Genomic DNA, 26,429 nt, shown 5'->3' on the forward strand with positions numbered 1-26,429 from the left:
CTTACAACATTAAAAACAAACAGAGTTTAAATAGCAAACAGTAAATAAAACACAATTTAAAAAGTTTGAAGTGAATGGACAGAGGAGTTGGGGTCAGATGGAGTAAGTCAGTTTAAACAGATGGGTTTTGAGTTTGGATTTAAAGTGTGGGAGTGAGTCAGTGTTGCGGAGGTCAGGTGGGAGAGAGTTCCAGAGCTGGGGAGCAGAGCGGCTGAAGGCTCTGCTCCCCATGATAACAAGGCGAGCGGGGGGGACAGTGAGGTGGATGGAGGAGGAGGATCTGAGGGTGCGGACGGGTGTGGCAGTATGGAGGAGGTCAGACTTTTCTTGTAGAAGTACCCTGAAAAAACTCAAGTATTTTTGTTGTATTTCTACTAAGAATATCTCATTGGATTAATATAAACCACATTCACCTGAGCAAGCTAACACAAGACCTAAATTGCTTTAATCAGTAAAGAAAAATCTGCCAATGGAGAGCGCAAAACTTGCTTGTTCAATTTCTGCAATTGAGATGTTATTCTTATTTCAAGAAGCTTAATAGGTACATTTTTCTTTTCTTTAATCACTACAAGTAATTCAGGTCTTCTGTTATAGTTTTAATATCCTGGAATAAGACATTAATCTGAACTTGTGTAGTAAATGTTGTGTATATAAAGTCTGTGGTACATTTTCTTTCTAGAAATACAACAAAATCACTTGATTAGTTTCAAGTTTTTGCAGCGTATCATCAAAAACAGTGCTCCATTATGCAGATGAAAGTCCAAATATCTGCAAAATTGATGACAAGAACATGACACACATTACAGCTCAGCTTCAGCATGTTAGGATGGTCTTTGTGATGATGTAATGCTGATGTTTGCATTTAACTCAAAGCACCACCGTGCATAAGGACACCCAAAGATAGCTGTACCTCTTGTTTTCTTTCTGCATGATTTTTAAACCAGAAACTTCTCTCTGGGTATAAATGTTTAAAGATATCATTAGCACATACAGTATAAGTAATGACCAAATTCTGGCGGAGTGCTTGTCCATTGGCAGAGCCTCCTGAGTGTTTCACAGCAACAAGACAGACCGCACTACTTAACTGAGGTCACCACACAAGTGAGCATAATTCACAACTCTCCTCTGCACTCCACCGTCCATTGTCCTTGCTCTCTTTCCTCTCCTCTCGTTTTTGTTTGCTGCCCTGTGATATATTTTTTCCCAGATGCAGCACATTTTCCCACATCCTCCTCCTTTTATCCATTAACCTCACAGTGAACTGAAGCGGCACCTCGTTATGAACATTTGAAAGGGACGGTGGAGTAGCTACTAATCAGATCAGACAGGAAGAAAATACCAGGGCATTCACACACCAGGGTATATTCAGCGGTAAGCAAACACACACACACAACTTTGGAGAGTTTCTAATGGATCTTGGTGTAGTGAAACTGTGGTGTATATATAATGAAATAAATGCTTGAGTGGTCGTTTAAGGGGATGAGATGTGCAAAGAGGGAGCCTTGATGAAGAACAAGCTCGAGGTGAGTCATTCAAGTGCAACTGTAGTGGGAGAGAGAAATGGAGAGAGATGGAGAACGAGGGAATTGGAGAGCTGTGAGGAAGAAGGACGAGAAAAAATACAGAAACATGGATAGGAAGAGGGACATGGGGTCATCTGCTTTTGGGCAGTTTAACTGGAGGGAATTAAGAATATTTGCTGCTCAAGAAGTCTATATGTAAAGAACTAAAACAAGCTGACCTCTGGTAAAAGCCTAAAAAAGACGCAATCAAGAAAAGGGAGAGAATAAAAGCTTTCAAATCCTGCCTCATGCTTCCACAAGAAACACTTCCTGGAGTTTTTCTTTGTGTGATTAAAAAAAATCTTAATAAGAATCTGAGCAGGGACATTATGAGATATTACCTCCAGCGCTTTGCTTAAAGGCACCTTGATGGTGCAAATTAATACTGCAACCATTATATAATATAAGATATGGGCGGTTATTATGGAAAGATGTGATGACATTAAAAAATGGTCTCTCTGTGCAGATCCTGTATCCATCTCTTTTATGATGCTGATGCATCCATTTGGGACACGATCATGTGACGTCATCCCCGACAGGAATTTCTGTTTTCAGACAAAGATGGAGAGAGAGAGAGAGAGAGAGAGAGAGAGAGAGAGAGAGAGAGAGAGAGAGAGAGAGAGAAAGAGACAGAGAGAGAGAGGAGGAAAGTAATAAGGGATGAGAAAATAACGCATTGGGTTGAACCCTGGCAGAGTGAGAGCCTGAGTGAAATGGTTTCCCATGAGAGACTGAAGCAGTGAGAGAAACTCCTTGGCAGACTGATTTGACAGATAAAGAGATTAAATAGTCAGATGAGGACATTAGAGATGGGGAAACTACAAAAAAGGGAAGGACACGGACAAAATAGGCTGACTTTTTAGTGGAGGATGAGGAGCAGGAGGAGGAAGAGAGCTAAGATGGCGGGGGCTTCACCAGTGTGGCCCTTGCTTAGCCCTGCGCTGACGGACTTGTTGTCCTGGAGGCCTGAATGATTTATTAAAGTGAGGAGTGGCAGAGAAGAGGGCAGCCAGGCGAGCTCTGATTAACTAGGGGAGCGAGGGAGGACAAGCACTCCTCTATTATTCATTACTCTACGGGAGCACAGAGTGGAAGATGGCTAGAATAGCCAGAGTTGGGGAAAAATAAGAAAGACACAAAAAAAATGAAGTGGACTTTTTTTTTTTTGCTCGCTGCTTTCAATCGCATTTTGTCCATTCAACTTTGTTTGTTTCCCCAGTTTTAGTTTGTGCCCTTGATGCAGTGTTTGCTGGGTTCAGTAGAGCTGAATGTTTCTGCAGGGATCTGTCCGCTCACCTCAGCGTCTGAGTGAGAGTGGAGCATGCATGCTATAATGCAGGCTTACATGCACACGCAAACAACACACACACACATGCACAACATACACACACAAACAGAGGGTCTCCCTTCAAGGCAGTTTGCTGGCTGTCACATACAATACTCTCAAATAAAGGGAGACATCAGTCCAGTTCTACTCTGGCCTGCTGGAAAACAGACATGGCATGCAGTGTGATCACATCCAACAGTTGTCGCAGCCATGTAGAGACACATAAATAACACACACATATACACAAGTTTATTGTCTCTAAATAATGAAGCATTGCTCTTGCTGAGATCACAGTATAAAGATACTTTCCTTTCACCCATCTGACAGAACCAATCGCCTCAGAAGTATAACTGAGAGGGCCGTCTGTTCAATTCTTTAAAGGCGAAATCATACAACATTGATGACCTCTGGGTCCCTCTGGTTGCCTTCTTAAGACAGACGAGTTGCTTACCCCTGCCATGACTTCAACAATGTCTGAATGAATGGATTCGAGGGTTTTTGTAAACTACTCAACAACCACTTTCAGTCATATTCCTCCAAATGTCGCCATCAGAGACGTTTTCATAAAGTAATGTGTGATTCTTCTCCCTGTCAGTCCGGGGAGATGTAATAGAGCATATCTGACATGGTTGATTGGTCTATAGATTGTCTTTGCATGCTTCTGGCAGGTACCCCATCAGACAGAAAATTGCATGGTGTGCTCAGAAAGATATTATGTTCCCCCCATTCAATTTTCCCTTCCTCCCCCTCCTCTGTCTCTGTACAGCCTCCCCAGCACTGTTATTCACCTTACGCCTGTACAACCATCTGCTCTTACGTGTTTATTTGACTGCAGCAGTTTAGGGATGGCCTATCATGTCGAGTGAGGTTGTCAGACCCTGATGGGCCAAAGAGACTGCCCCCTGTTAATGGCTTGCCTTCCTGAAACCACAGCGTGTGTGCGTGTAGTCGGAGGTGGTGGAGGCAGTGAGGCAGAAGTAAAATGCAGTGAGAAGAATGAGATAAAAATAAAAATGTGTAACCGCTCTGCAGACTGGGCATGTAACAGAGCGCTGAACCAGCTGGCTGCAGACCATGTCAATAAGAGTTCATTTCGCTCCATCTTGGTTATAATGGGGTTTCAATGAGGCATCAAATAAGTTCTGCTCCAGCAGAATCACGTTTTTGAACAAAACTGCTGCTGATACAATTCTTCTCAGTGCAGAACTGTCAAAGAGCAATGAGGGGAAACAAGTGAATCAAGTGTGACTGTGTGTTTGTGTCCTCATGGGGCCCAAAGCAAATGTGCATTTGTGTCTGAGACCCAGTGATCAGAAAAACAGGAGCCCCTGCGTTTAACATTCGGCTATCTCATCCATCAGCTGCAGAAGACAGTAACAGAGAGAAGAGACGCTTTATTTTCATTTTTTATTATGACAGAATTAACAAATGTAGAAGATGCTACTGTGCTGAGTGATGCTAGGTAGCATTAGATGGTGTTTTCTGCAGAAAATATTAAAAGTGGAGTCAGTGGATCACAAACCTTTTTGTGTGACTTGAATAAGATAAATCAATTTAACCGCCATCACTTGTCATATGTTATTTAAAACTTGCGAGTGAAGTATCTGATAGTTAATAAGTAACTGATGTAAAACAAGTCAAAGAGAAACCTATGTTGCCCCAGACTTTCAAGGAATTTGTTTGAGACCCCCTTCCAATTTAGTGACATGCATGGACAAGGTTTGTAACCATTAGGCTAGCAGAGCCCAGGAGGGTATAGTAAATAACTAGAGATCAAGACAAGTTTGGGCTTTGCAGTAGGCTATGTCATTGGCTCAAAGACCTATAAAAGGTGCTGGTCAACAGCATTCTGGGAGTCAGCAGATTTGCAGAGCTGTTCTCCCAAGCATTCCGGGTGCTTGTTGGATACTGGTATTGTTTTCTTGTAATAAATATATTACTAAACAAGCAAGCCAGTGTCACGAAGATTCCTTCGACATCTACACATCACGGGCGGTCCAGATACGACACGAGAACTCAGGGCAAAGATTAGACTGAGAAGTGCAGAAAGAAGTTCCTCTCTCTGATTCATTAACTTTCAAAAGTCATATTTTAAATTTGTCCAGTAGACTTCAACAAAAGATTGGCTTTTTTACAGGAACTCCAAGTCCTGTTTTCCTCTCCACTGCAGGAAAACCCTGGTAGAGGCAACTCTTTTATCAGTGCTGGATTATGGTTACATTTTGTACAGGCACGCTTCAGCCTCTACATTAAAGCTATTTGATGCCGTCACTCTGCACTGCGTTTTATTACTGGTGATAGTTACAGCACTCATTATTGCATACTTTACAAAAAGGTGGGATGGTCTTTCTCTGGCAGAAAGACGTGATTTGCATTTTTACCTGTTTATTTATAAAGCACTTATTGGGATGCAACTGTCATATTTATCTTAGATGCTAGTTTGGTCCTCTGGAGCAAAACACACCAGATCAACCTGGTTTGGCTCACTCGCCAGGTTCCCAGAGTTCATTCTCAGCTGGGTAGATCTGCATTTTGCGTTTTTGCACCATCTGCATGGGACTCATTTCAAAGCACTTTAAAAATGAATGCACTGGTTTCTTCTAATCATTTTAAATCATTAGTTTTAAATTTTTTTACCTCTGATTGTACCTGTTTTAACTGACTTTGTGTAACATTATTTTTCAATGCTTGTAACATTACTTTTAATTGTTGTCTGTTTTTAATTGATCGTCAATCATTGTAAATGAGGGCTTGCTCTCAATGATTTTCAGGTTTAAATAAAGATAATATTTTTCATAGATCAGAAAAGGAAAGCAAAATCCTGTTTTACAACAAAAAGAGAAGTGAAGATGATTTTAAATCAGAAACATTTTCTTTATGTTTTTTATCCTTTTATTTGTGACTTACCCTGATGTCTCTTGTGACCCATATATTGAGAACACTCATTTTTTCTCAACTGATGAAAAACTTGATCAAACTTCTGTTGAAAGTAAGACATTTTCCTCTTTTCAAACAATAATACACAATCTGATGAATCCTCTCCTTCACTGTGTTTTTGTATTCCCTTGAAATCTGCTGAATGAAACACTTGTATAAGCAACATGATCTCACCTCCTTTGTTGAGTTGTTGACTCGGATCAAGAGCTCTTAATGTTTTATGAATAAAGATCAGACATAACATGGACACTCGTACAGTGTACGCTCCTCATCTTTGCTGTGACACTCTGGTCGAAGCCTAGATGAGATCTGTTTCAGAGGAACATTAGGTATGCTGCCACAGGCCAGCGGACGGTTTGACTCTTCTTAAATCATCTGAATTATTCACCAGAAAATCTGAAACACAGCTCGAGTGCTTGAGTGAACTCTAAAATCTATGCATTTCATCATAATTACATTTTTATAATCTACATAAAATTAAAAAAAGGATAAATATTTAAAGAAAGAAAGCTGCCATCTTCAAACACTGTTGACCGTGATCTTTCTCAGGGATTGTTCAGGCGCTGGTGTTTTCTTAATACCACAGGGAAAGAGATAGTCTGCAGATCAAAAGGCTTAAGTCAGTCTTAATTAAAAAAATATTAATAGTGTGTAATTTGTTTCTAGTAATCACCCTTTTGCATAATAGGGAAGCTAATTGATTAATTAAGAGCTGCAGCAGTGACTCAGCTGTGATGTAAAAGAAGAGAGTGAGAACTTAAAGATGAGAAACATGCACAAAGAAGCCTCTACAGTAAATATGCATCACTGCCAAACAGATCCAATAAATGGTGTTTGTTAGTTACAGACAAGTGTCCGTGTTTTGCTGCGGTTGAGTTGGATCCTTGATTGCACAGTGTCATCTGCTGGTCATTCAAGGACATTTCACAGTCTCACTTTAAGCCACACACACAGCAGACAAAAACTGACGATCTGAATGAAGATTAAAGACTGAGACTCATTTATTTATTGAATATCTAAAGATACGGTCACAGTGAGCACAGCTGAAAACTGAAAGATAAAAACACTTCCATCACAAAACATTCATTTCACCACAGTGAACACACGCAAGAGACCAGTTTCACTTTCAAAGAGAACAAAAGTTCAAACAAGATAAATTCATAAAGGCAGCATTAATGACCTACAATGTGTGCGAGGATTACAGCCAATTGGAAACCATCCAGGAGCTATTAGCTTTCTTCTGAAGCTGCGTTAACAAATATTTAAAATCTACAGCACATCCTTAAAAATATTAAACACCTTTTAAATTGTTATTTGTCCTAAAAACATTGTGGATGAAAGGATCCGTTATCTGGGGGGAGAAAGATTAGTTCCAGGAGGCATGGAGAGAGAAATAACACGAGTGACAAATTAACTGTTTGCAAAAATAGTTATTTACATGTTTTATGTTGAAGATATTAAACTCAATGTGGATTAAAGTCCTACGTCAACTCCTCACCATCCAGCTTTACTCCAGTTTTGATGCCTCTGTGACGTAGAGGCAGAAAACTCTTCCAGTAATGAGCATCCGATCGAAGAAACCCTTCTCTGAACAGAACAATCATGGATCAAGTTTGTTGACAGCCGCTACATCGACCTCACTGATAAGTAAACCTAACATCTACAGTCACTGTTTGCATGCTGATCACTAACCAGCAAATGAGACAGGAATGTCAACTACACAGCTGAGAGATAGCCGTTCAGCAACCTTTGACTCGCATGGACAGAAATGTCTGAGTACACAAGTGTAAATAAACCAGGAAGATATCCTACAGCAGAACCAGTACAAACAAAGTCCTCTAAAAAGACTCCTCTATGTAAGTGAGGCAAAGTAGAATACTGAGACTTCTTCAACCCTCCTTGACTGACGTATCAAAAGATTTCCTCGTGTCTTGCAGCAGAACAGCCTTTTCATAATCACACAGTCGCAGTCCTTTCAAAGACAGCGTGAAGCTGTAAAGCTTCTGAGACAGTCCTCTGCTCCAGTCTGACCGGGGCTGATCATCAAAAGGAACGCTCAGCAGAGAGACTTTGGACGAGTCTTTGGAAAAAGCTGTAAAAGAAAACAAACATTGTGTTGATTATTAAAATCGAAAATAAAAAACAGGAGCTAAGTAATTGAGGAATTGGTATCTTACCCCAAAGTAGTTGTTTGGCACGAAGCCTTCCCTGCCACAGAGCGAGGCCCACCACCAATCCGACCCCTCAGGTTTCTGCAGGATGGTGATCATGTCTCCTTCTTTGAAGCTCAGCTCATCGGCTGCCTGAGCTGGGTAGCTCCACAAAGCATACAACACCCCGCTGTTCTCCATCCCCATGGCCTCCTCTACACCTGGCGTTACACAAACACAACACATACACACATATGGAATACATTTGGACTGGAGCATTACAAGACTTCTGTTTGAAAGGAAGTGGCTTTTGTTTTCTCTAATTGAGAATGTTTGCTGTGGAAAATGTAAAAAAGGCTGTGCAGAGTGCGGTTTTGGAATTCAAAAATACCCTTACAGAAAGAGTCAATGTTGTTGCTGCTGGTCTGGTTTGTTTTATAGGTCATAAAGAGGAATCAACATTTAATTTCAGTCTGTTTTATTACCTGTTGTAAACCTTTTGCAGGAGTCTTAACCACAGTCTTAGTCTAAATTCTTTAATTTGTACATTTCCTTTAACTCTTGATACTTTTTTCCATCAAAGCCTGCCAGAGGATAAATGCCAGGAAGCATGTAACACGCATTAAAGTCCACAGGGAGTGAGGGCTTTATTTCCTTATTTGTAGATTTCATTTCTCAGGAATTTGGAGTTGAGAAAAGTTCAGAGAGTTCAGTTTTTAACTTCCAAAATATGATTATGACATATCATCTGTGACTGTTCAGCAGCTTATCAGCCAAAAACTAATCAGGTGCTTAAAACCCCATTAATGGACTTTATCATGAGAGATTAAAAATGATTACAAGTTAATGCATTTAATATTTTAATTGTGCTCTCTGCAAACATTACTATAAAACATTTAGCTGAGAGTTTCTCTCAGAGGTTAAAAGTTAGGGAATAAAAGAGAAGAAGTAAAGCATGAATAAAAAATGTAAATTGGGGTTCATTTGCAAAAACAGATAACTCCATTTTTACACATTTTCAAGAAACATATTTCTTTTTTATATAGACTCCTAATAAAGTTACATTTTCAAGATATCTCTGATTAGTTAAGTCATTTGGACTTAGTCAAAGCCCCTGAGAAATCCATCAGAGCTCTTCCTGTTATGATATTTAAGATGAGAATATTTGCCATGTGTAAGTCTAAACTTAACTTTAATTTGGTGGATTTAATAAAACATGTGTTAAGTGTGTGAGAATAAAGAGACAAGGCTTTAGTGGATAGAAACAGAGCAGTGTCACAGGGTAAGAGCTCATGTGTGTATATCGGTCTTACCCCTCAGGAAGCTCACACACTCATCAAACCCAACAGCATAAGGATCACACTTCTGGGAGGCGGAGGCGCCATCACTCTCCGTCATGGCCATGACAGCGGCTCCATTCCTCACCAGAAACTCACACAGAGGACGGTCGTTACAAGACGCTGCACAGTGCAGAGGAGTCCTGTGTGCAGACAAAGCCGGCAGTCAGTTCATGTAATACTAGATTACTGCTCCATAATAAAACAATCACACACGTTATAAAGTCCCATAAACCTTTCACTGCAGCCTCGCCTCTGCAAACTTAACATATCTGTGTCAAAGGACAGAGACTGGTGGTGGTGAGGAATGGGCAAATATTTACCAGCCGTGGCTGTCCGGGGCGCTGACATTGGATCCAATGCGGACCAAAAAATCCACAACATTGTAATGGCCTCCACAGATGGCGTTGTGGAGTGCAGTGATGCCTTCATCGTTGGGTTGGCTCGGGTCGCTCATCTGTGGAAAACATTATATCAGTTGATTCATTCAGCTCCACTGTTAAAATATATACTTGACAAAGTAACATGGGAAGAAAATGTGACAGGTTTGCACCGGCTTTATCTCCTTAATCTTAAATAACCACAGTCAGGATCAATGGTAAATACTGAAGAATGCATCATGGGGTTTTGCAATATTTGTCACCGACCATAAATATGTATAAAGGGCTTTATTAGGGGGCGGCAGTAGCTCAGTCCATAGGGACTTGGCTTGGGAACCGAACTGGGTTTGAGTCCCAGTAAGGACGAAGTTTGGCAAGTGGACTGGTGGCTGGAGAGGTGCTGGTTCACTTGCCTGGGCACTGCCGAGGTGCCCTTGAGCAAGACACTGAACCCCCAACTGCTCGGGGTGCACTGGTTGATGGAAGTATCCTCACTCTAACATTTCTCCCTAAGCATGTTCACTGCATGTGTGTGCATGATTGTATGTATATACCAAACACTATGTGTAGCATGACCAAAAAATAGCACGAGTGAAAAAATGTAATTTCCCCCCTGGGGATTAATAAAGTACCTTTCTGTCTTTCTTTCTTTCTTTCTTTCTTTCTTTCTTTCTTTCTTTCTTTCTTTCTATTCTTTGTGGTTTATTGTTTAAATATGAACACCATCATTGGGTAGGAGTAATAGCTGTGGCTGCAGTAGAACAGCTGTGTTACCCACCTCCTGCGCGGCCCTCTGCACCGTCTCCAGCTCTCCGACCAGCGCTCCATCCAGCATCAGGACAAGCGGGCTGAGCCGAGCTCTCCTCCCAGAACCTTTGCGCTCCCGATTGGACCGCCTCAGAATGGAATGGTAGCTCTGGAGGGACAAAGATCATACAAACATGAACATTGTACAACATTGTTCTCTTACAAATGAATCACTTGATGTTAGATGATTTAAGCTCATGTCTTACTGGGGGAATCCGAATAGTATTGTGAGATGTAGGTAGAGGTGCAGGAGGCATAGCACAGTCCTCCCCATCCGAGGAGCTGCTGGTCTCGCTGCCATGCTCCCCCCTCCGCCGTCGTTCCCTCTTGCGAAAGAGCTTGTCGATGAGATTTTTGTACTGGTTGGGTTGGTAATGAGAGGCCATCTTCAGGGGCCCTGATTGCTCTACGGAGCCCCGTCTCTTCAGCGCTCGAGGGATTTCCCCCCGGATGCGGAGCAGCTCTTCCATGTCAGTAACAACCTGGTTCTGGGCCTCAGGGGCCACCACTGGCTGGAGCCTGGTGGGGCTGAGGGGCCGAGGAGCTGCAGGCCCACTCTCATGGACTTGTATGCTGCCTTCTGGCGTGCCGGGATCCTCCGCAATCCCAGGCATGTGATGAACGAAGTCCAGGCGCTCAATCTCTGCATCGATGTCCCCTGGGTTCAGCACTGCAATGATAAGAATTAAAACACATTTAGTACAAAGAATACAAGACCCTGTGAACAAAAGGAGTTTTAGAAGGTGCAGATATCATATATGTTGTGTACCATCAGTGTATATTATGGGCTGTCTCAGCTCAGGAGGGTGTTGCGGAGGCAGGACCATTGGTTTTTGGAAGAACTCCCTCGGGAAGGGCGCAGGTGGTTGGTAAGGACCCATATCACCTTCTCCTCGCATGACTCTGGGGTGGCGGGTTGCCATCCCTCCCCAGCGAGGGTTTTGAAGACGCATGATGACGGAGAGCGGTATGGGCTTGCGCTGACGGGACTGTGTGGCAGTTGGGGGGATGGATATGCGGGAGATGATGGGTTGAGGGTGGTAAGGGGAGTGGACTGGGGAGGGAGAATCTGGAGGCACTGATATACGTGCGTTACGGGGGAGAGAACCGTGGGCATACTGGAGAGATTTAGCACGAGGATCCTGGAGAGGAAAGAAAAGAGGGATTAAGTCTGGCTATCAGATGACAGTTTGAAGAATCTCCTCCTAAATTAAAGACTATATAACAATTATATACATTTAGCATGGAAAGTAAAGGCTGTGGTTGAGATTTAATGATAGCTGTGCCATCTATACACATATTCACACTCCTAGTCTGCTACTCTGTTCTTATCTCTGAGAATCAGTTCAAGGCCACATGGAGTTACTCCCATCATGTAGATATGTGGATTCTCAAGTAATACAAGGGAAAGGCTAAACACTTATGAAAACAAGTGTTTCTTGTAGCTAATAAAAAAAAGTCTGAGCCACCACCTAGGCCATGCAAACCCCACCTCTCCCAGTATCTTTATGAAATCTCATTGTTAACGGCACCAACCTTTTTAGGGCTTGGGGCCGGGGGAGGGCCATCCAGGTTGGACTCTTTCCAGCTGCTATTTGGCAAAGTCTGGCGTACCCACTCGGACTCTGCAACAGGAAAGGGTTATTTAGAAAAGGTTGACGACATACAGTGAGGGGGAGAGTAGTATCGGTGCTCCTCAGGTGTTGTAACCGAGTCCATACAAAAAAAACAACGCTTGAAGAAACAGACAAGAGGGAAGCAGAAATCAACCAACTGTCATAGGTGTGGTGAGGTTTCCTGTCGTAGGACACGTCCAGATCTGTCTCATTCCACTTGCTGGGGCTCTTTTGGCGCTGCACACCCTCGTCTGAGAGAGAGAGAGAGAGAGAGAGAGAGAGAGAGAGAGAGAGAGAGAGAGAGAAAGAGAGAAAGAGGCACAACAACATACCATGTTAGACAGAAGGACTTGAAATGGAAAGTACTTCTGTCATTTATTTCACAGCTGAAGAATTCCTGCAAAGTTTCTGTGACATTAAACAAAGAGAAATTTAAGTTTTCTGAAGGTTAAAGCAGAGCGACAGAGTTCTGTGTTACAGTGTGTTTTGTAATCTTGTTTTCAAAGTGTATTTTTTTCTGTTTTTATCTGAAAAATAATCACAATCACAATTTAATACCTATTGAGCGAGACAGCCTATACTCTATTTTTGTTTTTATTTATTGTGGCTTTTTTCTTGTTATCTATTCTGTTATTAATATCTGTTCTTTTTAATTACTATTTGTCTTTAATGATTGTGTGTTTTAAGCTTGTACAGCATCTTTGGCAAACTGCAGTTGTTCTTTAAATGTGCTATATAAATGAAGCTGACTTGACAATCACTAAACTGTATATTCAGACACTTACAGTAACATCTACTGGACATGGACTCCAGCCTTATTTGAACCGTGCAACATGACATAAGAGCTCATCTTTTTGTGCAATCATTTGTAATATTTCTAATAATTAATCCCATATGTTAGCATTTACACCGTGTTATAAATTGTATTAAGGTGCATATTATTTACAGATTTATTATCTTTTTTTACTTTTCTCTCAACTCAACTCAACTTTATTGATAAAGCACCTTTCATACATAAAAACATGCAGCCCAAAGTGCTTCACAGAATAACAGAGAGACAGAAAACAACAGCAATGGTAAAATTATAAAAGGCAGGATTATAAATGAAATACTTACAAATCAAATCAATACAGTAAAATTAATAAAATGAGTAAGAGTGGAAAGAAAAGTTAATAATAAGGTAGCGTTAACAAGATCAGGTGAAAACAAGAAATAAATAGATAAATAAATAATTAAATAAGATAAATATATGTTAAAGCAATGATTCAAATAATAATAAAATAATAATGCTGTCCAGAGATAAAATTAAGCCCTGGACTGCATTATTTTGCAGCTTTGTAAAGGAATATATTGCATATATTTAGATTTTTACAATACACATTCCTTAATTTGCATATTTCTACAGTTTATAGTTGCATAGATATAGAGAGATTTCTTCATTCTACAATATTAGAGACAGTAACCTGATCCAAAATCCCCTCTGAACCTGTGAAGTGGGTCTAATTAGTTCAGTTCAGATATGTTCTTTAATAAGCAGAGTGCCAATCTCTCAGAGAGTTTATTCTCTTGTGGTGTTGAGTCAAAATAACTACAATCTGAATATGCTTGGTGTAAGTCAATGTTAATTAAATACACCATTCAGCTATGTTAAGAAGGCCTCCATCTGAAACACAGTCACTCACCAGAGGATCTGAAACCACCATAACCTCGAGGCAGGGTACTGGACATTGGACGATTGACAGACAAAGGAGAGGGGCTTCTGTCCAGTCGGGGTGACCTGCGGCCCATCGAGCTGGTGTCATAAGGGCTCAGCAGGTTTGAGGAGGCATGGATGGAAGCAGACCGAGGTGATGGATCAAAAGATGGAGCTGGTGGGGTGGGGTTCGGGGACGGACTCCTATCGATGTAACTCACTGAACCCCGTGGGCTCCTGTCGTAACGAGAGGGGGAACTACGCCTTTGAGCGTGGGGAGAATGTTTGGGACTATGCTGGCCGTACGAGAAGGTGTCTGACCCGCCTCGAGGAACCGGAGAGTGTGCCCTTTCAATTTTTGGGGATGAGAGAGGGCTAGAGGAAAAGACTGGGGTGGTGGGCACGCTTTTGTTGCCTGAGAAGACCGAGTCCGTGGGATGGAAAGTTGTTGAACTTGGGGAGAAAGGCAGAGAGCTGGTGCTGCCATTTCTGCTGCCACCTGACTCTCTTGTAGAGTAGCTGCTGGACATGGGCATCTGTCTGGAGATGTTAGAGCTGACCTGAAGAAAAGAAGTCCAACAGAAATCACAATAATAAGGAATTACTATACTACTCTTTTTGGATATATTTGTATTTATGTGTGTTTGTGTGTGTGCATACTTTAGACCCATTGTCAGTGGATGACGCCTCCTTCAGCAGAGAGTTAAACTCTCTGGATAACTCATCAGCATTGGCCAGAGACGCATTAAGGTCATCATTCATGGTTTGGACTGAAGATGAAGCATATAAACATTACAGACAGTTAGCATATGATAAAACTCTCATGTGCACAAACATACAAAGACATATAGAGGATCTGTGGAAACTCACACAGCATGCTGGTGCCGAAGCTCGTCTGTGAGCTCATGGTTGCAGCTGTAGTGTTCAGCTCCTGAAAGACAGAACAGACATGAACTGACTGGAGAACAGTCTCACTCCAACTTCATCAAAAAACATCTTTCACATGAGATCAATCAATCAGACGTTATTTATAAAGCAGTTTTCATACAATGGCATTCAAGTGCTGTACATAAAAACAACTTCAAATAGAGTAAATTAAGAAAAAAGATATATATAAAAATAAGAAGACCCCCCCATCTTAATCCCAACACCAGCCCCGACCCCAAACCCACCCCACAATCCTAAGATTCAGAACACAATAAATGCAACAACAATAAGAAGAAGAAGAATGATGAAAATAAAATAAATGAAAAATAAAAAAGAAGTTGCTGAACAAACTGAGGAAACGCTCTCATGATACCTTATTTTTAAGAATGATATTTAAATTTTATTTCTTACAGTCAAAGTAAGTCATTTGTGCTCATATATTATTATTATTAATATCATTAATATTATTAATACTATTAATATTAGTATTAATAATACAATTATTATTATTGTTATTATTATATTTACATTTTATGCAAATACAGGAAATAAAGACACAAAAAGTAATATTAATTATAATAGAATTGAAATTCACAGTTTGAAAATAAATAAATCAAAAATCTAATAATAATAGCAATACTAAGAATATTAAATATAGAGGATAAGAGCGAGAAAAAAAATGTGTAGTCTAGCTTCACAGTGAAAATTAAAGAGAAAGCAAACAACTATAACAACAATAAAATACAAAACAAAAGAAAAATTTGAGAACAGAAACAACTACATATACCTACCCCAACCCTTAAAACTCAACACAGGAAATTAAAGTCACCAAAATAAAATAATCTAAGATAACAAAACACTAAAATGTTAAACCATTAAAAGAAAATAAGATGCTATACTTAGAAATAAATAAATAAATAAGGTGAAATAAAACTGTTATAAGAATAAAACTACATTAAAAGCAAGACTAAAAGGTCTGTCTTGAGTTTGCTATTAAAATGTTTCTGCTCTGTGCAGACCTCAGATCTTCAGGTAGGGTGTCCGACAGACGTGGGATTTCTATCAAAGCAATCAACAGGCTTTCAAATGAACAGTCTGTGCCTTCTGTCATCTCCTGTCACTCCCTTCCTACTCCTATACGTTTACAGTTCTTAGTTTGACACAATGAAATAAGACATTCTGTACCTTCACACCAACAACTCCTTAACTCTGTTTTCTCTTCAGCTACAGGCTCCTCTCTCTCTCAGCCTCAGGCTATCTGGCATGGAGTCACTTTCTGTGAGCACACTGCATGAACGCCCTTCATGTCTAAACATGTTGACATTTCTTAAGACTGTGTTAAATTACGAAAAAGAATCACCCATTGCCATGCTTCAAATGATTTATGGCAGCGATCACACCACTGAGTGACGCCACTGCCTTTTGAGTCCCCTGCTCAGAAAAGCAGGTTTGTTTCTGCCCTGCATGCTGACTCAACTTCATTATCCGTGGTGCCAGGTGTTCACGTGTCAGTCACACACATGACCCATCTGTTTCACGCGGACAAGTGCAAACAATAATAATCAGGTTGATGACGGATGATTTTTCTAATTCTCCAGACAGCTTTGCATAAAAACAGGTCAGCTGGTTATGACTGAGTGCATGAGTGTCAAAGTCAAACAATCACTGCATGACTTCAATCAATGAAGTATATGCACATCTTTCATTATCAAATATAGAGTGCAATTTTAGGCTTACTGTTCATTACATGTTATACAAACAACACTTGTCAAACATTGAGAAATACAAATTGTAACCCTCCTGTTATGTTTGTTTCTCTGGAACAGCAATAATGTTCCTGGGTCAATTTGAGTTGTTGGAAAATTCCAATATACATTTTTTTAAATCTAATTTCTAACTCCATTATTGACTATTTAAATTGAGATGTGGTCCATTGGTGTTCTTTAATCCTCACAGATCATGGTTTAATGAGGATAACTCACTCATCTTTCACTAGAATTCATGTTAAAACTTCTTTATAGTACACTGGAAATCCCTAAATATAAAAACAATAGTTTTACATGACACAGATTTTTGTTTATTTTATTTCAAATTTCAATTTTTTTTTATTTTTATGAAGTGATATTGATAAATGTACATGATTCCTTTTCTGTCACATGCTGCCCAGATTTTTATGCTGCATTTATCTGATTTGAAAGGCATATATTGCCTAAAATAGACTTTAAAAAAAGGGTCAATTTGACCTGCAACATAACAGGAGGGTTAACGTTTTTGCAAACTAGTAACCGGCTGTAGTTAAGACATCTTTAGTAAAAGCGCCTAGTGCTTCCAGCACACAAGGCCTCAAAACCAAAATCACTAGCTGGACTCTTCTCTTCTGTTGCCCCTAAATGGTGGAATGAATTGTCCAACTCCATTCGATCTGCAGAGTCCCTCTCTACTTTCAAAAGACAGCTAAAGACCCAGCTCTTTAGGAAGCACTATGCACTTAGCTAGACTGTTCTCCACTGTTGTCCCCAGTGGCAGATCATGTCTTCCAGCTACAGTTGACTCACACTGTCCTGCTCTACTCTGGGAATCTGTGTTCAGGTCTGGAGTGACCCAACACTTGGTACTTTGGTCATTATTGTGGTGATGTTAATTGTTGATGATGATAATGGAAGGTCTTAAATTGTTTGGTTGCTTCATTGTAGATGTTCCTTATTTACTTTTGTGCATTGCCTTTACACTGCTTGGCAGTACCTGCTCCCAAATTGACTTGAAGCACTTTGTTACTCTTACTGATCTTGTTTCCTCTTGTCTAGATCTTTGCTTGTGTTGTTCTTGTTCTCATATGTACGTCGCTTTGGATAAAAGCGTCTGCTAAATGACATTGTAACATTGTAACATTGTAAATAGGTAACACAGATGCTAAAATAAAGACAAACTTATTCAGTGTGTAATTCCTTAAAAAGATAGATTACTATAAAGAAAACAGAAAATGACCCTACAACAATAAATGCTACTTTATCAGGTAAAAGCTTAATATTGTGTAGCACCTTCATGACACGTCTGTGGTTACAGTACGTCTTCACACCTTCTTTGTCTGGATAGGATAAAATGCCATTTTACACGTGACTTTTAATTGGCATTCTAAAATATCTCATAACCACAATCTGACATGTAACGTGTTCATTCAAGTGTACTGAGCCGTCCTGAAACACCTGCCCTACATTTGCAGCCCTGCTCTGCTCTAGTTTAACAAACACTGTCCTTGCAAGCATATTGACACAGACAGACAGAGAGAAAGTGAGGTCAGTGTCCCGGCCTGTGGAAAACAAGGAATCCACTGTCACCGGTGATTCAACTGCTCGGCCTGCTGTGAGAACATTTTCTGAAAGCTGACTGGTGCATTTCTTACTTCAATGACAAAACCACAGCTACTTTTATACTTTCTCATCACTTTGTTGCTTTCATTGAGTCAGAGGCGTTTCTTTGTATTACTGTAATTGAATGTTTTCCCATGCACACTGTCACATTCAAGCCTTCTCTGTTTGCGATAAGTACATATAGTTTTCCTACGTTAGCTGCTCCACAACAGTGGAAACAATCACAAAGCCATTATCGTATTGTAACAATAAAATATACAACACATGATGCTGAAGGCCAGTTTGAGACCAGTCATTAGAGAGGCATGATTATTGGTTAGAAAGCATTCCTTCTGCTTTGATGCTGCGTTAAAACTAGGTCAGGTAAGTCCCAGACTGTTTTGTATGTGGACATGATTGAAGCAAGTCTTTGTTGCTCCTACTTTAAGAAAGAAAACAAATACACAAATGAAAAAAAGTAACAACTTTAAGCATCTTGAAAACCAGACCAACCTACCTGGAGGAAAATTTTACTGCTCAAGGCTTTCTCTTCTAAGTCTCCGGAGACAAAATTGAGATTCTCACTTCAGCCTCATTCAAGTTTCAAATTGTTCTCATTTGTTTCTCATCAGTTTCTCTTAAAGTTCACGAGGAGAAATAGTTGAGACCATGACATGAGTCTTATTTGAGACTTAAATGAGAGATCTCATTAATGGCTAATTTTCTCCTCTTTTTTTAAATATGTTTTTTGCCTTTTTGCCTTTATTTGACAGGACAGCTGAAGAGGGACAGGAAATGTAGGGAGTAGTGAGCGAGGGACGACATGCAGGAGATGGTCGACGGCTGGGAATCAAACCGGCGACCCCTGCAACGAGGACTGTAGCCTCTGTATGTGGGGCGCTTAGACCGCTAGGCCACCAGCGCCCAAAAGAATCCACCCTTTAATTTTAATAATCTGGCTAAATCTGGTCAGCCAGAAAATGGTCTGTCATACCTGGAGATATGAAATCTCTATCTTTTGCAATTTCTCTCAAATCCACTAAATCTTTGTGAAGTTGTTTTGTTCCCAAACAGACTTGTAAAGGAATGACCATAGTGTGAATTCAAAGAAGAGATCATTTGACATCTAAATATCTGATCTTGAAGTGGTTCAAATGTTTTAATGAGAATTGTAAGTTTGTGGACGATTACATTGAAATCTTAATTTTGCAGGGCATTATAAATGTTCCTGAAAAGATGAGCTCATGCTCTTTCTTTGCTCCATCTGAGCTCAACTTGAGACACAAAAACTGAGTCTGACAAAAACAAATGGATGAGGTTAGATTGAGACAATTGAGAGAGCTCCCTGATTTCTCCCCCTGCGCTCAAAAGGAGTCACAACACTTGAGAAATACCTGAGAATCATTTCAGATTCTGACCAGATCTCCTTTTGAACTGAAAGGGAGACTAAGCTGAGACTTTTTACAACTTCTTTCTGGAGGCAAGAATGAGAAACAGCAGACATAAGCTATAGTCTCATTCTGCTTTCAAACAGATCTCATTGTTGTCTAGGAGACATAATTAAAACACTTTTGAGATCTCCTCTCTAAATTTATTTTCCTATGGGTAGACCGAATTTCATGCTATCCCTCCTTCTCATTTAGCACATTTACACCAGTCAAACATTAGCCAGGGCGATGTTGAGTTATATAAGGTCATCAAACTGAGGAGTGCAGCTCAGTCAGATAATGACTCCTCTTCATACTGTGTGCTGTTTACTGTATCAGTTGTGTCTCAATGAGGCCTGGGTAACAGACTCACATTCCTCACCACTCCTCCCAGTGAGGCATTCAACTCACACACAGCCCCGGACGCTTATCTCTGTCAAGAGCAGCTCACACAAAAAGAGATTACACTCTCACTGACTCACAAAGGTCAGGTCGCTCACTGGCTGAACTCTTCCCTTCCTGCCTGGAGTTTCATTTACCCTCTTGCCTTCTTCAGAGCCTGTTTTTTAACTCCTCTGCACTTTCTCTGGCTGCTTCTCTGTTTTCTCTTCTCTGATTATTGTTTGTGTTAGGTTATTTTTCACTGGTAAACTTTCACTGAACCATGCTAGTTTTAAAAAACATGCAGTTTTCTACTATATTTAGTTGGTGGACATATTTTTTTGATCTGTTTCTGGAATTTATTTTAATCTGTAGTCTGGCCCAAATCCACAGTGTGATTATGTCCTCAGTAAAAGTGCTATAACCGGACAACACACGTATTTAAAGGCATATAAAAGAAGTGTATAAAACTTGACATTTTAAAGGGTAAATGACTGATTCAAAGGTATTACTGCCTCCATGCCCTTATACTTGTCCAATCATTTGCATCCTGTCTTCATTTGCTTTTCATATGTCATTACTGAGTAGGTACACCAGGGTAAAGTAAACAGTGTAGACTAGACTGAAGTATACAGTGAGTAAATATTATTTCTAAGAACACAGATGAAGATATCACACAGAGTATCAAGTGTTGCAACAGTTACACCTTAAAGAACACACCCAGTTGGTTGCGAGGGTTGTTCATCGTCATGTGCTGAAACTCAGAGACATTAATCATCTCAGGGTAGGATGACAGCTGGTGGCCGCTGCAGCTGTACTGTACTCTATTCCAGTCCCTCCGATCTGCCTCGCTGTGGTCGCCTTCTAAACAGAAGTTTCTTGGAAAACCCCATGCTCCCTTTTTTTCCCCCTCTCCAAGCGCTTTGATTACATTGTCAGATGGTTCCACAAACTGGAATGAGCGCTCTGGACAGGTTAAGCTGATGCTAAAATCATGAGGGGGGCAATTAACCAAACTACTAGCTATACCTCTTCACACTAGAGTTTGAAATGTTTGGATCTGAAAACTTTGTGAGGAGCTCAGAGACCCAACAGTGGGAAGCAGAACGGGTATTTAAGGATTAAACACAATAATTGTTAGTTAGCAGAATGCAAGGGTGTGTCTGACTGAGGCAAGCAGTCCTTTCCGCTTTCCTCTTCCTTTAATATATTTTGCAAGCAATTCCCGATTACACATCTTTCCAATCCCCTGGTTTCTGTTGAACTCCTTTACGTCCATTCATTTCCTCCCCTTCCTCTTTCACTATTATTGTTCACTCCTTCATATCCTTCCTCCTGGTCTCTCTGACTTTGCCTCTCTTGGTAGGGAACTTGGCTCAGACAAAAGGATAACAGGCATTCCTTTGACACTACAAAATGCCTCCCTTTGTGGACTGCTTTAACTATTTACCTTTGGATACCTGAAACCTAAGTCTGATTGAATATCATCATGCAGACTATACAGACTGAATTATGTCCCACAAGTTTAAAAAAAAACACTCCCTCACCCTGTGATTTGTTATACACTCTCCCACTTTGAGGTAAGAAAATAAACCCTGCTTTTAAATGGGTTTCCCTTCCCAGGTTGAATTGAAATATCTAGGAAATCAACAGTATTTGATGCAGTCCTTCTCCCTGACCCACTCACTGTCCTATTTGGAGTCCCACCTTCTGGAGTGCTGAACCTCTCAGCGGCCAAACGGCATGTCTTAGCCTTTACGTCTCTGCTAGCTAGACGCCTCATCCTGTTCAGGTGGAAGCACACGCTCCCTCCTTCCCATAACAGTTGACTCAGAACGATCCTTAGTCATATCCAACTTGAGAAGATCCGATTCTCACTTGCGGGATCAAGACATTCTTGTGACAAGACCTGGAAGCCCTTCACCGAATATTTGGACAAATCAACAGTTCACGCAGATGAAGCTTAGTTGCCTCTCTCTTTCCCCTTCACTCCCCCTCTTCCTTCTATCTATCTCTAATGCCTTAATGTTTGTCTAACTTTTTATTTTTAGTCCTTTTTTAAAATTTATTTCACCTAAACTGTTTTTTTGTTTTGTTGTTTTGCCTTATTTAAGCAATGTGAGGTTTGGGTGGGAGGGGCTTGGGGTCATGGTCATGAAAAGGCCAGTAAAATTGTAGTATTGTGTTGTATTGAAGTACTGCCATTGGTGCACGGACTCTTTATATCTACTTTTCTACACTGTCAATGCTTACATGCACTGTAATAACAAAATGTGAAAGAAAGAAATATCTAGAAAATCATTATTCAAAAGTCCAATTAATGCATCATCATGCCAGAAATATTACGTCAAACATAAACAGCCAAAGCCATGTTTAATTTGGCGTGCCAGTTTCTCAAGTGATGACAAATAGTGAAATCGGATGTTGGCACTTCTGGATTCTGACAGGGGATTAGGGCTAATTGTGCAAGAGGGAGGTTTTGGTATTGTGTAATCATTTTACAAAACCTTGGTACTCTTTGTCACCGCGTTCCACAAAGAGGATCATCTGTTGAAATTATTGCTCCATCTGCAAAATCTGCAGTGAGAGTGTTACCTCAAAAATTTAGCAAAAATATGTCAACTCAGTTTTTGGATTGGTTATAAAACTATGATGAAACTGCCATCAGTAAACAAAGTGCATCAGTGTTTTTCTGAGCTCCATGAGCAATCAAATAAAAATATAAAAACTGTTGGGTGATGAATTTCATGCTGACATTTGACCATAAATCATTCCTGGATTAATCATAGCGTCTACTTCCAGGTTTCAACAACTGTAAGCTTCTTAAGGAGAGACGCTTAACATGAAGAGACACTCCACCCAAAATATTTCTTTTTATAATGCCTACGCTGGCTCACCCGACCTAGTTAGTCACTGAAATGCTTACCCTTTCTACCTACAAAGACACAATAGAGCATATGTGCAAGCTCACATGCACGCACATACACACATACGACTCATTCTATTCATGAAAGTAACTGTCGTGCCAAAGAAAGCAGCCTTGAACAAAGCAGCTCTATTGATCCTCTTGAGCTGAGGATAACAATCTATCTCTGTGGACACTGTAATCTATGAATCAACTAAAGAATATGATGATATCTAATCCCTGTACCACACAATCCCCATTCTTCATTTGGTTCCTGAAGCTGCTGGCTCTTCGTTGGCATTGTTACTTCTAGCACTATGCCAGCTATCCTCTTTTCTTCCAGATCAACACTGTTCATCCCCAGCATGTGACTCAGGAATCTCTCAGCGGTACACAACATAACAGGCATTTCTGCCAAGTTTCATGCCCCATCTAACGTCTGCAGTGTGTCACGCTCCTGTTGAGGAGGTACAATGCAGGGCCATTAACCAAAAGGTAACAAATTAAGTGTAACTGCTTACATGTGTGTACGTGCATGGATTTAATCACATAGGAGTACGTCCAAATCTGGTGACAGTGTGTACAATTTGTGTGGGAACAGGTTACAGCAAGTGCAGCGCACAATGTAGCCCAGCTGGTTTTGACTGAGACCCAGTGTGGAGCACACTTGTTGGATAAATGCCATTTAAATCCTGCTCGAACAAGAAGGTTTGGTTTGTTTGTGGAGTTTGTTTTTGGTGAGCAGCTCTGGGAAATACGGTCAGCGTAAATTTACTGATGCTTGTTTAGTGTTTAAAGTGATAAATGGTCTGGCTGCTCCCCCGTTAAAAGAGTTTATATCACTGCGTAAAGATAATGGAAGAACAACTAGGACAGCAATAGAGGTGACCAGATCTTCTGAATTTGGTAAATCAGTCCTCCTCTCTATTAGAGCAACAACTGCATGGAACTCATTATCAAGTAAAATCAGAGAGCGCTGCAGCTTTGCTGACTTTAAGTCCAGGATGAAATCATGGCTAAAATCAAAACAATCAGGTACTCATCACACTTAAATATAACCACCTTCATAGTGTAGTGCTTTTAGCTATTTATATTTTATTACTGTGTTGGTAGTTTTGATGTAAATGTATCCCTGTTGTTTTATAGTAGTTATGTATTATAGTGTAGCTGTTTAAATTATGTGTTATTTGTTTGTCCTGCCCAGGGACTACAGATGTAAATTAGCTGCTACCTAACTCTGGTACAATTAAATGGCTGTACACTGTCCCTGTTGAAATAAACAAATAAATAAACAAATAAATTGACACATTTAAAATCCAGGTTGCAGTCATAAAATAAAGTTCATGAGTGACTACATTCTTATTCTTATCATGGTAACTCTTAAAAACACATTTGATAACATTCATCTACTAACTAACTAAATATGATATTGCATAAAGCATCAACAATAACACAGTTGAGTCAGATACAATCACTGAAGCTCAAACTAAAGAACAACACAGATCTATCTACAGAAATCTGACTGTTTATATAGACTCTCAATTTCAAGTCAGCCTACTTGTAAAGAAGCTGTGTTGGCTGCATCAATGTCCAGCAGCCTGCTGCTGCAGTTAAGCTTTCCTTTTTGTTTGCAGCTTGTGGGGCATGCCTGTCTGGAATGGTAACATCTGATTTCCATTAGTTTGAGAACAAGCTCCTCCTTGCATACAAATACGCTCCAGAGTGAAGGAGAAAACCACCGAGACAACTTTTCAATACAAAACAATCTTTTTCACTACTGTACATTCACTGGAGGTAATAAGAGACAGACAAACTCAAAGTCCTCAACTTTTCAGTAAAACAAGTTCACCTCACATCGCAGCCTTATTCCCACACACACACATATACAGTAGGTCCGCGCGCCACGCTCCAGGACTTGAAACATTCCTTACCTCAGATTAAAGAAAGCTTCTTTGTTTCTTCAGTCCTCAGTTAGTGAGGAACGCGGATCCCCGTCTTAAGTCCCCCTTTCTTCCTGAAGTTGTGGTGCTCAGTCTGTGTTTCTATCCAGTGGCGGTTGCTCCAGACATGTAGTCATAGCTGCGTACTGAGTGGAGTTATTTTGGCTCAGAGTCCAGCCCCTCTGGCTCACTCTGCTGCTGCTGAAACCCGAGCCAGGTGTTCCTCTCACAGCTGGCGCAGGTGAGCATACCAGTGCAGCTTTGATTGACATGTATTGACAGGATGTCTTCACATTTTAAAAGTTATAGAGATACACACAAGAGACACCTTAATAAAGTGAAAAGTTATAATACATCAATCAAAATATACATATTTAATAAAATACTACTTCTGATTTCATATACTTGAGCATTATAATATTGTTTCACCTTTTAAGGCTTTTATGAAGACATTTTTGAGGAAAACTTTTAGTTCTGCATGATTATAACCACTTCTATATGGATGCACTTAATTTCCAAAATATAAAACATTTTATCTTCTGCGTACAATTAAGTAACTCCCAACATGCAGGCTTGCTAGTTGTACCTAAAATATCTAAAAGTAGTATGGGAGGTAGAACCTTCAGTTATCAGGCCCCTCTCCTTTGGAATCATCTACCAGTCAGGGTCCGGGAGGCAGACACCCTCTCCACTTTTAAGAGAAGGCTTAAAACTTTCCTTTTTGATAAAGCTTATAGTTAGAGCTGGATCAGGCTTGGACCAGCTTTTGTCATGCTGCTATAGGCCTAGACTGCCGGGGGAACTGGCACACTGACACACTGGGATCCTAGCTCACCCCCTTCCCCCCAACCCCTTCATCACTTACTTTAACTCTGCCTGTCCCATTAAAGTTACTAACCATAGACCTTTCTGGAGTCCCTGAGCTCCATTGTCTCGTAGATTCCTGCTGGAGTCCGATCTGGACTCCAGCTGATCTGGACATGCTGGACTCCAGCGGCAACAGCTTCTACGACTCGTCTCATCACTATCACTTCTCTCTCTTACTCCCCTCTATCTGTCTTTCCAGACCCAACTCGGTCGAGGCATGATGGCTGTCTAACATGAGTCTGGTTCTGCCTGAGGTTTCTGCCTGTTAAAAGGAAGTTTTTCCTCACCACTGTAACTAGCTAAATACTGCGATGTGCAATGCTCATGGTGGATTAAGGTGGGGTCAGACTGAGTCTTACCTTGTCTTGAAGTTGGGTCTCTGTTCATAATTTGACATAGAGTGGTCTAGACCTCCTATGTTTGTAAAAGCGTCTTGAGATAACGTTTTTTGTGATTTGGCGCTATACAAATAAAGATTGATTGATTGATTGAAGTAACTGTTAGTTGTGCACAAGTAAATACTTTGATTATTTTAATAAAATGATAAAATTGTGTGCACACAATACAATCAGAATCAGAATCAGAATCAGCTTTATTGGCCAGGTATGCTTGAACACACAAGGAATTTGACTTTGGTTAACTGTGCCCTCTTTGTACAAGGCATAAGAATAAGACATACAGATAAAAATAAAAATATAATAACAATAACATCAGCTATAAATACAACAAATAGGCATGACTAATATGTACAGACTAAAATAACATTATAGAATAGAATTATATTGTTCCCACAAGATAGTAACTTATGTGCACAAAATAATCAGAT

At 40.3% G+C, this 26,429-nt stretch overlaps 1 protein-coding gene across 2 annotated transcripts; it reads right to left on the reverse strand.

The window, feature by feature from the left end:
* Positions 1-6,803: 6,803 nt before the first annotated feature.
* ppp1r13l (protein phosphatase 1, regulatory subunit 13 like) lies at positions 6,804-24,907 on the reverse strand. 2 transcript variants are annotated; one of them, XM_034701986.1, is made up of 13 exons: positions 24,728-24,907; positions 14,680-14,740; positions 14,470-14,579; positions 13,799-14,369; positions 12,275-12,367; positions 12,037-12,125; positions 11,270-11,642; positions 10,707-11,170; positions 10,472-10,609; positions 9,637-9,770; positions 9,290-9,456; positions 8,004-8,197; positions 6,804-7,918 (listed from the first exon to the last, which is right to left on the reverse strand). In XM_034701986.1, the coding sequence occupies exons 2-13, from the start codon at positions 14,714-14,716 to the stop codon at positions 7,883-7,885; spliced, it is 2,406 nt and encodes an 801-aa protein (XP_034557877.1). In that variant the 5' UTR covers positions 14,717-14,740; positions 24,728-24,907; the 3' UTR covers positions 6,804-7,882. The 2 variants fall into 2 exon arrangements, with proteins under 2 accessions (XP_034557877.1, XP_034557878.1); XM_034701987.1 differs by lacking the exon at positions 24,728-24,907 and adding an exon at positions 24,355-24,427.
* Positions 24,908-26,429: the final 1,522 nt, after the last annotated feature.

Source organism: Notolabrus celidotus, chromosome 14, assembly GCF_009762535.1.
Source record: "Notolabrus celidotus isolate fNotCel1 chromosome 14, fNotCel1.pri, whole genome shotgun sequence".
In the NCBI taxonomy this organism is placed as follows: domain Eukaryota; kingdom Metazoa; phylum Chordata; class Actinopteri; order Labriformes; family Labridae; genus Notolabrus; species Notolabrus celidotus.

Excerpts from the sequence above, each read along its gene's own strand:
- ppp1r13l (XM_034701986.1), bottom strand. The coding sequence starts at position 14,716 with ATGAGCTCACAGACGAGCTTCGGCACCAGCATGCTGT. Across the intron at positions 9,771-10,471 it reads TGCAGAGGGCCGCGCAGGAG|ATGAGCGACCCGAGCCAACC; the intron begins GTGGGTAACACA and ends TGTTTTCCACAG. Across the intron at positions 7,919-8,003 it reads TGCCAAACAACTACTTTGGG|CTTTTTCCAAAGACTCGTCC; the intron begins GTAAGATACCAA and ends TTTCTTTTACAG.